The sequence below is a fragment of the Benincasa hispida genome, chromosome 12 (assembly GCF_009727055.1).
Source record: "Benincasa hispida cultivar B227 chromosome 12, ASM972705v1, whole genome shotgun sequence".
In the NCBI taxonomy this organism is placed as follows: Eukaryota; Viridiplantae; Streptophyta; class Magnoliopsida; order Cucurbitales; family Cucurbitaceae; genus Benincasa; species Benincasa hispida.
The window spans coordinates 75,032,761-75,045,031 of NC_052360.1; the positions used below are offsets into that span (position 1 = coordinate 75,032,761).

Consider the following 12,271-nt stretch of genomic DNA (forward strand, 5'->3'; position numbering starts at 1 on the left):
TGGGTTCAACGATTAAACAACTATCTAGACGTAAAAATTTCACTCATTTTGCCCCAAATGTCCCTTCTAGTGTTAACAACCTCATTTTTACTTAAATTAAATAAAGAATGCAAGCAAATTCAACCAAATAAACTAAAAAGTCCAATAATTAAGCTTTAATGTTTTTAATTATATCACATTTACAAATATTTTAAGATTGCTAGAATTTGTTCTTACTTTATCATAGATTGTCATGTATGCAATTGTCTCATTTCTTAAACATTATTTACGTGCTTATCCAATCTTTCATCGATCTCTCTAAAACGAAGAACGTGAAGAATGATTTTGTGGATATGACACGTCATGTGGTGGTTGTCTCCTTTATGATGTGTAATTGCTATGGTAACTTTGTCGCTCTTTTTTTTTTTTTTTTTTTTTTTTTGTAATCACCTTTGTAACTTTGTTTAAAATGAATTGTTATTTAAAAAAAAAAAAAAACCATGGGCCAAGGATAAGAATGAGAGACCCAAATGTGAATCATTTGGGCCGTCTGGAAGTCCATTAATGGGTTGGTTCCGGTTCGGTCTAAAATTTGGAACGAAGTCTTCATTTCTTTCCGATCCAAGCTGCGCTGTCTTGCAGTCATTTCTCGTCGACGCGTTCCCTTCTCTTCCCCCTAAAGCCCTAAGGCCTAAACCCCGTCGTCGTCGAAGAAGAAGAAGAAGAAGAAGAACATGGTGAGGCTCACAGTCGATTTAATCTGGAAAAGCCCTCATTTCTTCAATGCCATTAAAGAACGAGAACTGGACCTTCGAGGTTGTCTATCTTTTCTTAACTCTTTGCTTCTTTCACTCTCTCGAGCACACATTTCTTAACTCCTTTCTTCTCATCTCCAGGAAACAAGATAGCAGTGATAGAAAACCTAGGTGCCACCGAGGTGAGTGATTCCCACCGCCTTATATCTCTTGTTTTATATCTCTGCAACTCCAACATCCGTTAAGTCCGTTTCCCGGGGTCTTATGATGTATCCCTAACTTGACCATACCATTTCTCCTGCTGGGTTAGTTTTGTTGTAGTCTGAAATTTAAATTATATTCTTACCCGCCTGGCGAGAATCTTCCTACAGAATTTAACTTCACTTTAAATGGGTAACGACAGTTCTCATTTTCTCTGATGAGTTTGTTTTGCTATAGTTTCTTATACCATTATGAAGGTCCTTTGGAGTTTCGTTTTCTTTGAAGACAGCCTAAAGAACTCCAATTTGAGGCCATATGCTGTACATATTCCCTCGGGTCATAAATTTTTTTAAATTTATTATATCGAGGATCCAATTATTCCCTTTAACCACAAGGATCAGATCTGAGCACTAATAGCATTTTGTTCATAGAATTATGGCGTTCTTGAACTGCCTACCCGTGAGAATTTCTAAGTAATTTTCCATATCCTTTTTAAGGCAAAAGTTGGGGACAAGATTTCTTTAGAGAGAACTAAGCTCACAGTGAATGAAGAGGTGGTTCATAGTTTTCACATCCTCTCTACAGGAATATACATATGAGATTTGAGGCTATATGGAAAGAGATGACCTTCTTTGTCTATTATCTTGGGTAATAAAATAAGACTTCTGTAGGCTATAAATAAACTTAGACCTGTTAAGGAACTTACTGGTGTAAACCAATTAGGAGTACTTTTTTATTGGATCAAAAGTTTGCCCCATTACAAGTAGGACTAGTATTTATACTAGTGTTTCTCTTAGCCAAACTTAACAAACTTAACAAACTACACCAACAGCTAACAACTAACTTGCCCGATAGCTAGTTCAACCAAAAAATTACCCAATGGAATCACTTACTTTCCAATTTAAGCTCCACGAGAGCAGAACACAACTTGGACTGATTAGAGCTGAGCTTGAAGTTAACCGTCATATGAGAAAAGAGGCTATTTGAATCAAGTTTCCAAAGCAATCTATCCTTATAAATGCCTAGCTTTATCAGATTGAGCTTAAGAGAAAAAAGGATCCACTCCACTCTTTAATTTTCAATCTCTTAGTCTCCCCCTCAAGCCTGCACATCCCATAGACTCCTCTTTCTGCAGATTCTTGATGAGGCTCCTTCGGTTTTTGGAATATCAGTATTTTGAAAAGAAATAGGAGTGGCCATCTCCAACCATCTTTCAAAAATTTAATTGTCTCTCATGCCAACTTTGTCTAAATTACAAATTATCAATGGACCTTTGATTTTGATTACTCCATGGCTAACAATCAACTCCATGACCACAACCTCCTACATTTATGAGCCACCTGATGGGATAAGAACTATATTTACTCTGTAAAACTTTTCACCAGGGCCCTCATGAAAAAATCTACAACAGATCCACTGTATCATTAAGGGTTCTTTCTTGTGTCTCAGGTATCCCTTGCCCAACCCACCTAAAGAAATGGTGGCTCAGGGAGGGCAACTTACTTTCACAGTTTCACTTGACTGAATGAGAACCTTTATTTAAGAAAGTAACATATTCATTTGTATGTGTCAAGCAGGCTTCTAGTGTTGATTCCTCATTGATCTGCAGTACTTTGTTTCCCTTTGAAATGGAATGATATTTCTTTATTAGAAAGGTTTTGTCCAAAGTCTCTCACAATATTGAGTTGGAGTGGTGTTTGTTCACCGGTGTTGCCTCATCTTTTTTTTGACAAAGAATACCTAATGTTTTAGGATTAGGCTAGTTGTTTTATAAGATCAATCTAGATGTGTGCAAGCTAGCTTGGACACCCACAGATATATATAAAAAAAAAAAAAAAAAAAAAAGGACAAAGAATGCCCCTTGTCTCATATTAAAATGGACAGAATATACCAAGAAGGTGGAGCCAACATACACTTTGTTAAAACTTCGTTAATATATATATTTTTTTTTCTTCAAGTGCTTTCTTATCTAAACTTATAAGTTTCCCCCTTACCTGTTTCTTCGAGGATAAAATGGTTGGCAATTTATCTGGCATTCCCAAAAATGGAAGAAAGTGATGTCTACTCTTGGTTTTCTTTTATTTTCTAGCCATATGATGGTAGATTTTCCTTGATCACAAATTTCAGGACCAATTTGATGCCATTGATTTGTCTGATAATGAGATTGTGAAGCTGGAAAATATGCCATATCTTAATCGATTGGGCACATTGCTGATCAATAATAATAGAATCACTCGTATCAATCCTAATATTGGAGGTGAGTTGCTTATATAGGATTATTTAGGCCTCATATGATAAACATTTTGGTTTTTGTGTTCTCTTTAAAAAAATTATGCTTGTTTACTCTCAAATTTTTGTTTTGGTGAGTTCACTTTACTCGGAAACACATTTGAATTCTAAATCAAATTTCAAAAATAAAATCAAAATTGTAAGAACTACTCTTAGTGTTCAGTTTTTTTTTGGCTTTTTACACGTTCTTAAAATGTAGGTGATGACACACAAATTATATGTGGAAGTAGTGTTTAAAAGCTTGATTTTCAAAAATAAGAAACCAAAAACCAATTATATTTTAAAAAACTTTGTTTTGGCTTTAGCAATCTTGGTTTTGAAATTATATTTTAAAAAATCAATTGTCTTTGTTTATTTCAGAGTTCTTGCCGAAATTACATACACTAGTTCTTACAAACAACAGACTTGTGAACTTGGTAGAGATTGACCCGCTGGCATCCCTTCCAAAACTTCAGTTTCTTAGTTTGTTGGATAACAATATTACAAAGAAGCCAAACTATAGACTGTATGTCATTCACAAGTTGAAGTCAGTCCGGGTGCTTGATTTCAAGAAAGTCAGAAACAAGGTAACCTTTTCCTGCATTCAGACCTTAGCCTTACTATTTAAGGAATGGCTGTAATTCTAGGCTTATTTTTGCCTTTTACTTTGACAATGCTGAGAAACATTTAGAAGACAATTTCAAGTTTATTTCAATCTTAGAGTTCATGTATTTTAAAAAATGTTGCAACTTTTAGGATTTTTAAGGATATAGCATTACTTTGAGTTTTCTTCTTGTAATTAATATGATATTTGAACCTAAGTTGTGTTTTGATTGTGCTATTTTTGTAAAATCTTAAACTTCTTGCTATTTTTACAAATACATATATTATGCAATTTATGTAAATATTTCTATTATTTATTAGAGAGGAAAATTTTCTTGCATATAATGAATGTGCATATGCTCATATGTTAATTTGCAGCTATTTATTAATAAACAATCATGTGCCTGAGAATTAGTTTTTTGGCCAAAGAAATGAACAATAAAAATACTGAAGAAGTGGCTATAAATAGAGTTGAATTTTATGCTCTATTCTAGTAGAATATCCGTGGACATCTAGATGTGCATGTGTAAGAGACACCATGTTTAGACAAGTAGGATTCCTCTCTACTTCATTCAACTTTGATTTGTTGTGTCTACTTGATTTAGAGTCTCTAATTTTGTTCTTGGATTTAATTCGTCTGTCTGAATTCTGAAAGGTATCGATCTTTATTATTGAAAGAAGCAGTACAATCTATTCATTAACCCTAGAGGTCGATCACAGACGATCCCCTCTTCTCTAACCTCTCACTCTCAAGAAGGCTTTCCCAAACTCTAACTAACTACCCCTCCCTTTCTCACCAGCTTCTATACTCTCCTCTCCTCTCATTCTAAGTGGGCCCCCCCTTTTACAATTGGCTTTCCCATTCTACCCTTACCCTTTGATATTGATACACAATCGGGGGGGTGTCAAGCAATTAGAAGTCTGATCTTTTTGGGGTAGTGGAGGAAGTTGTCTCGGTTTTATTGTTGGAATGAACAATGGATGTTGTCTATTGTGTCAAGCTAGTTTATTATATTGTATTTATTGAACGAGTGCATTTTTCAATGCCTCTCGCTCTCTTTAGGTCCATAATTTTTTTTTAAAAAATGTAATTGCCCCTTTACTTTTGATCAACAGTTGGAGCTTTTCTTTTTGGAATTGTGTGTCTCCGTACTCTCCCTGTTCGTTGAGCCCCTTTTTTTCCTGTAAAACTTTTATGTGCAAGATATATTTTAGTAATAGATATCCGATGCCAACTTTTAAAGAAATCACCAACTTGTATATACCATACAGTAATAGATATTCGATGCCTACTGCATCTCTTCATTTCTAAATGTCAAATGACAGGAGAGGTTGGAGGCCAGGAATTTATTTTCGTCTAAGGAAGTTGAAGAAGAGGCGAAGAAGGAATCTGTGAAGATGTTTGTTCCAGGAGAGGTGGAGAATGCATCCAAACCTGTGGAGGAGAAACAAACTTCAAATGTGTCTGCACCAACAGCAGAGCAAATTATAGCTATTAAGGTGTGTACATTCTATACTATACACATCAGTCACATCTTGAGTATGAAGCTTAAGGATCACTTTGATCGAAACATATGTTTGCAAGTTGTCAAGATCTCTATTTTTGTCTGGACATAGTTCAAGTTCTAAAACTTTTTGGGTAAAATGTACTTTTGGTCCAGAGTTTGGCGTCAATTTGCTGCAGTTTCAAAACAAATATTTTAATCCTCGAGGTCTAATAAATTGTTCTAAATACTGACATTTTAATAAGTAACGATTACATGATAGTAAAAATATTGATCAATCTTTAGGTGAGATGGGGGTGACAACAATGTCTATGGAAGAAAAAGGGAGAAGGAAAGAGAGGGTGAAGGGAGATAGAGGAAGGGAAATAAAAAATTGCTTACTCATGTCATTTTTTGTTACTCAACTAATAGTCACCCTAACTCAAAGACCATTTAAAACCATTTTTCAAACCTTAAGGACAAACATGTTTTCTTCTCTTTAAAACTCAAAGGACTAGAAATATATTTTTCCCGAACTTTTTTTTGTTCACTACTATTTCCTCACAGAAAAAGTATGACAGGAAATGTATCTTTAGGGGGTTAAAATTGGGTGATGACTAATATGTTACTCAACTAATAGTCACCCTGATGTGGGATGACTAATATGTTAGTTTATGTCAACTTAATTGATGTCAGTCTAGATTTGTTCTTGGCCATTTACGCCACCTTCTCGAATACACCGACATTAATTCCTTTAGGTTGATCTGCATTGGTATATCTAGTCTAGATAGGATCCAGAGGATAATTTGCTTATTTGCCCTAGGCTTGTAAAAAAGTGTTTCACCACCGTATTTTCCCTACTAGATTGTTTGATCAATCAATTCTTTATGTCACAGGCGGCCATTGTTAATTCCCAAACACTTGAAGAGGTTGCAAGACTAGAACAGGTGTGCTTCGTTTTTTGTTGTGTGATCTCTATCTTAAATGTTATGGGAATAATAACGTTAGAAAACTTTTCTTTGTTGGCAGGCGCTTAAGTCAGGTCAGTTACCTGCAGATTTGAATCTTTTGGATGATAATACCGTGCCAAACACCACAAAAAATACAGACGATAAGACGATGTCTGATAGTGGAGACGAAGAAAATGTATCTAAGGATGTAAAAGAGCAGTCGAATGATGAACCCACGCCTATGGAGCAGGTACCACAAACCTCCTTTGTGCGGTTATTATATCTCACATTCTTTTTTAATAAAAGCATAATTTCTGCTTTATAGCCGACAAGGGTTCTAGTCTACGGCTTATATTATGAATGTTTTTCCTATTTGTGGTTGTAGGAATAGTAGAAGATTGTTGCCCTTAATACTTCGTGGCTCATCTATAAGCATTCGTTGATGGCGATCCTGTCGTGCTGATTTGTGGACGTTTTATTAAACTGATTGAGAAAAGTCCAAGCATGGCACTTCCCAGCCTGGGGATGTTAGGCGGCTCCTTTGCCTCTTTTTAAGAGTTGGTTCTCTTCTTTCCTTTTTCTTTTTCTGGGTAAAGAATTTTCTAAAACCATGGATGGATCTATTGGCATAGATATCGGGACTTTTGAAGGGGTTTATGTTGTATTTACGACACTTAAGATGCCTTTGAAAATTTCTTCCTCTAAATATATGTACGGATGATTAGCATAGATGTCGGAACTTGCAAAATTGCCTCTTTTTTTAGTCCTTTCGTCTTCAAATTCAAATTCAAAAAAAAAAAAAAGAAAAAGAAAGAAAGAACGTCCAAAATACACATTTTGTGCCCAATTACCACATTGCATTTACCGTTATCATTTGACCTTATCACAACCTTAAATGTAATAAAAGTAATTCAATTAAAGTATGTAATTTTTGTCTATTATAATTAATCTTTCAAAGAAATTTCATAATTATTAAACAAATTTTCAATACAAATTGGTGAACATATAAGTAACCTAAGAGATGTTTTTATACTAAAGTTTGCCAAGTAATATTCTTTAAACTTATTAAATACACATTGCGTAAAGGTCAGATGTTCATTAATGCAACACAGGTTTGAAATATGTACCAAAAAAGAAATAGGGATTTGACATAACTTTTGCAAATAATTTTTCATGCTAGTGCGTGAAAATATTTTATGCTAAAATTCCATCTGTTTCTTCACCCTAAATGTAATGTGACTCCAGAGTGGCAACAACTTCTTAAACAGTTAGTATTATGCTGTTTTGCTAAAATTGAATCTGTTCATCCTAAAAGAAATTTGGCACCCACATTTACAACTAAACAGAAGTATACACACTTATAAAGGCATACCAAGCTGTCACATTCAGCTTGTTAATTAAGCACTTGTAAAATAAATTAGTTAGGTATCTTCTCTTAAAGCACTTAGTAGAAAAATCTAACATAAACACATCTCAACTCAAAAAGACACTTCTCATCTGTAAGCACTTCCTAAAGGTACACCAAACAAACTTACACCACGCATTCTAACGATTTAAATATGATTAGATGCATCTTTAAAAAAGTTGTTTCAGAAACTACTTTGCAGCCTAGTTCCTATTGCCATTTTCGATTTAGTTTGAAACATATTATTCTTAGAGATCAAAAAACCAACCCTAATAAAACCACCTTCAAATATTACATGCATATGAATTCAGATCCAACTGACATGGTTTATCAGCAATGAAAAATAGTCGGAAATGACAAACTCAAAAAAGTTCAGAGCATACGACATTGAATATTATTGCAATACTTCAAATATTTTTGTAACTGAGTATCTGCTGAAGACAGCAACCATTCCACAAGAACAAGGGCAGAGCACTGTGGCTACAGATTGGAGCACGCATCCTTGACGATCAATCAAGATAGGCACCAAATCCAGATCAAAAGGATATAACCCCTACAGGTAGAAAACATAAATTGAAGCATGTTAGGTATACAAATATAAATTAAGACAACTATTGGTGGAAGCAACAAGAACAAGCATGGAGAGGTAGGGACTAAATAAACCTTATAAAGCCTTCACAAATTTTCCAGTTCAAACCAAGACTAACCTCCGCGAACCCTGGGCGCTGGTGCAAGCTCTTGAACCCCCATCTGCACCAGCAAGGGGGAGTGATTGATTGATTGCTATTCAGAATCATCGTACTGTTCTCCATCAGATAGTTCATCAAACGATCTTATGTCAAGCTGGTAACGAAGAATTCCTCCAATACCACCAAAACCTCGGCAAAACTGTGATCCTTCCTGTGATTTGTTGGTAACGAACTCCAGGGTGCAGCCAAACTTCTTGTACTCATTTGCAAACCATTCCAGCAAGGCCATCTTTTCTTGAACCTCCAACTCAGCAGAGGTGGTGGGGTCACGGAAGTTGCTCTGATTGGCTTCCTGTTCCTTGTTCAAGTGCTTTATAACAATCTCGCCAGTGGAAGCATTCTTTAACACATACCTATTGATATCTAAATTTTCCCAAACAATGAGTATTTCAACAGCACCCATCTCCAGAGCTTTCAGTGTGTCGTCAACACCAAAAACATATTTCCCTGTGTCCTGGCTAATCTCTTCAAAGTATTTTCCAATCAAGCGCTTCTCCTGAATAAATTTAACATTGGACAAAATCTCGGATGACAATTCAATAGCCTGATTGAATCCATTTTCCCCACCATAAGAGACATCGACAACATTAAGTATTTTGGCCTGAAGACGAGGATCAAACATATCGGATTGACTGAGCTCCGTTTTGAAGTCGGCTGATCCAGCCAGTATCAATCCTGCAACATTAGGTTGACTAGTGGCAGGATTAATAAAGAACTGGGTTGCAAGCTCTGCTGTTTTCCTCACATAGTTGTGCCGCTTCTCCATCCGAAGACGAGCAAACCTAAGTGCTGACTGACCTCCTCTTCCATGTTTCTTAGGAAGGTCGACACTAAATTTGTGGAGTACTTCACGTGTGTTACCACTCAATGTGCCAAAGAGTGTTCCATTACCATCCATGACAATGAAGCCAAACTTGTCATCAGATTCTAACAGCTCATTCAGGGCTTCCGTATGAAACTTGTTGTCGCAGAGATAAAGAGATGCATTTATAGGCCTGAAAGGCTCAAAATCAATTGTGACTTTCTTTTCTTTGCCATCTTCAGTCACGATTGTTCCAGTATACAGCACAAGCCCATTTGGAGGAACCTTGTTATACAACTTGAGTCTCTGCTGAGCAGATGTGATAGCCCCCAAAACAGATTGGCGATTCACCCTGCTCTTAATGTTCGAAGCAGTTCCAAATTCATCACCAAGCATCTTAGTAACACGAGATATTTGATCACGTGGAGGCATGATGAGAGAAATCATGCTAGTCCCATTACCTCTTGCAGCTTCAAGTGCCTTAATCAACTTCTTAATTTTCCATATTTCAATGTTCTTATCAGTTTCATGAGCATCAGCCATCGTAATAGATGAAAATACTGCAGGAAAAATGACAAAATACATGAGGGGATTCATTGATTCACGAAAATTGATCGTTTCCATGAGAGGTTAAGCAGGAAACTGTTATTAAATTAAATTTCAAAGAGAGGCAAACAGAGCAACATAATTGATTTCCAAGCAGAAGGTCCTGTGGAAGTTCTCATATGATTTCCAGCAACACAAGACGAACTTATGATAAAAACATAGGTGCTTTTGAGAGAGAGTTACCGGCGGGATGGATGCTCGAGAGAGAAAGATGCCGCCGCGATGGATGTTCGTGAGAGAGAGCTGCTGCCGGCCGCTAGGATGGGGGATTATGCTCGTGAGAGATGCCGCCGGGAAGACGTTGGCGAAAGAGAGATCTCGAATCGCCGGAAGAGATCGGAGGGGGATTGAAGATGGCGGTTGGGAACTTGAGAACGCAATTGGGGGAGCGGTTCCGCAGATTCAGAGAAATCTAAGATTGAGAATGAGAGATTGAATTTGTGAGATTTAGGGTTTCTTCAAAAGTTAGGGGAAAAGTTGGGCTGGATGACTCGGGCTGGGCTGCTCGCCTGCTTTTATTTATTTATTTATTTATTCTCTCTTTAATTCTGTTTAATATATCTTTTTTAAATTTTTAATTGCAATTTCTTTTTTTACTTGCATTTAAAAAAAAAAAAAATCTACTCCCAACTATAACTGCATCTATTCATACTAAGACTTATGGGAGAAATTTTCAGTTGATGATCAAAGCGTTATCAGTAATTTCATATTTAAGTCATTAAATGAATTTTCTCTCTATTGTCATTTAATTTTTTAAAATAATTATTTCTAATTCATGTTAAGGATTTTTTTTTTAACAAAAACCACATTTTATCTGTAATCTATATATTATCTAAAAAGGGCTAAGGGGAGAAGTTTTGATAATTTCACTAATTATATTCAAGTTAAATGTAACAATTTTTCAAAAAAAAAAAAATCATGTTAAATGATGAGAAATTCCAAAAGAAAATTAATTTTATATAATAATTTCAATTTTTTTAAAATGTTGATTTCTCATTTTGCGCTTCCATTGGATAGCGATATGAACATATGCCAGTAATTTTTAATTATATGGATTACAAAATTTGCAATAACATGATTTTCACGTTAAAAGCATTTATTATTATTATTTTTAAATTTGATTTTTATTTATATCATTCAATAAAAATATAGTGTTTTTTCAAGACAAAAATGGGGTATATGGGAAAGTATTTTTAAAAATAGGTGGGAATGGAAAGTATTGACAAAAGTAGGGTAGTGAAATCGTGTACGGGATACACAAGTAGGATTTAGAAAAATTGTGTATGGGGTACACAATTAACGTTTAATCCAATCAGCACCATATCGGCTGACTTGGTTGACCGGTCGCATGGAGACGCATGGGCTAGGTCCACGATTTTTTTCCTTTTTTTTTTAAATAGATTGACTATTTTTTTTTTCAATCGAAGATATACAACAATATTACGACTTTAGGACTGGTCTACAAATTTCTTCATTGTTAAACCTAATTATATATTTAATCTACAATAAAAACATAATTATTCTGCATTCATATTAAAAAAAATGTTATGATGTTAAAGAAGATTTACAATTAGTTCTTTAATTTGAAAATAGAAGTTTATATCAAATTTAAAGACGACCCCTGGCCTTTACCCTACATGGGGTTGTCTTCGTGTACTTCTAAATTAGGTTCACCCTGCCGTTGTTGTCTATGACGAATACGTCTTCGATCGGTGTTAGCAATATTAAGTCGTCTTGTTTGTTGAATAATACTTTCTATGTTGATCAATGTTTGGTGACATATTGAATCAAACTCTGGTAAGTTGTGCTGCATGAATATTGTTGTACATCTCCAATAAAATTATTTTGTACGATGAAAAAATAAATATTAAACAATATTCATATCATATATATGGAAAATGTCTGATTTTAAATCTTTTACCTTGCAGTAATAGTAAGTGCCGTCAGATGTGATAAATCGTCTCGTGATTGAATCGTACCAGGAAAAGTAGTCATTTGATACAACTGACCTATTTGTTATTTATCCCTGTGTACAATGATCATGTCGTCCATGCCAATAGGATATATATTCTGCGTGGATTCGACGCCAGTCTTGGTCGTGCTTACCTCTCAAATCAATCTGGTGTAGTGTTGGGAGTGTATAGGACAACGAAGGTATCGTTTGTCGCAGACCGAACTATCTCAACACATGATCTGGATGATGCCACTCTACTATATGGAAGCATATAAGAGGGCTAACGGTCAACCAGATGTCTTCACCATCACGATAGTAATCAAGTAGTGATGACCAAATCTGTTGTGTGTATGACATCTAATTAATCTGACAAAAAAAAAGAAGATAATTATACATCCAAAATGTTTTAAATATTCATTTATATATATATATTTTTTACCTGATTGTGCATTAGTTTGTCAAATATTTTTTGGTATACTAGCAACATATTTGCTGCAGCTAATACACCACACCAT

General features: G+C 35.2%; 2 protein-coding genes across 3 annotated transcripts; one reads left to right on the plus strand and one right to left on the minus strand.

Moving 5' to 3' along the window:
- The first annotated feature begins 592 nt into the window (after positions 1 to 592).
- On the plus strand, positions 593 to 6,971 carry LOC120092912 (U2 small nuclear ribonucleoprotein A'). The gene is made up of 8 exons (XM_039051157.1): positions 593 to 795; positions 876 to 916; positions 3,063 to 3,192; positions 3,585 to 3,790; positions 5,133 to 5,306; positions 6,187 to 6,237; positions 6,320 to 6,490; positions 6,626 to 6,971. Exons 1-8 carry the CDS (start codon positions 714 to 716, stop codon positions 6,629 to 6,631), a joined length of 861 nt encoding a protein of 286 aa, XP_038907085.1. The 5' UTR covers positions 593 to 713; the 3' UTR covers positions 6,632 to 6,971.
- A 903-nt stretch (positions 6,972 to 7,874) lies between these two features.
- LOC120092910 (eukaryotic peptide chain release factor subunit 1-3) lies at positions 7,875 to 10,279 on the minus strand. 2 transcript variants are annotated; one of them, XM_039051155.1, is made up of 3 exons: positions 9,986 to 10,279; positions 8,353 to 9,756; positions 7,875 to 8,198 (listed from the first exon to the last, which is right to left on the minus strand). In XM_039051155.1, exon 2 carries the CDS (start codon positions 9,737 to 9,739, stop codon positions 8,429 to 8,431), a length of 1,311 nt encoding a protein of 436 aa, XP_038907083.1. In that variant the 5' UTR covers positions 9,740 to 9,756; positions 9,986 to 10,279; the 3' UTR covers positions 7,875 to 8,198; positions 8,353 to 8,428. The 2 variants fall into 2 exon arrangements, with proteins under 2 accessions (XP_038907083.1, XP_038907084.1); XM_039051156.1 differs by having other exon boundaries at positions 8,309 to 9,756.
- Between the last annotated feature and the right edge of the window lie 1,992 nt (positions 10,280 to 12,271).

Excerpts from the sequence above, each read along its gene's own strand:
- LOC120092912 (XM_039051157.1), top strand. The coding sequence starts at position 714 with ATGGTGAGGCTCACAGTCGATTTAATCTGGAAAAGCCCTCATTTCTTC. Across the intron at positions 3,791-5,132 it reads TCAAGAAAGTCAGAAACAAG|GAGAGGTTGGAGGCCAGGAA; the intron begins GTAACCTTTTCC and ends GTCAAATGACAG. Across the intron at positions 5,307-6,186 it reads AGCAAATTATAGCTATTAAG|GCGGCCATTGTTAATTCCCA; the intron begins GTGTGTACATTC and ends TTTATGTCACAG.
- LOC120092910 (XM_039051155.1), bottom strand. The coding sequence starts at position 9,739 with ATGGCTGATGCTCATGAAACTGATAAGAACATTGAAATATGGAAAATT.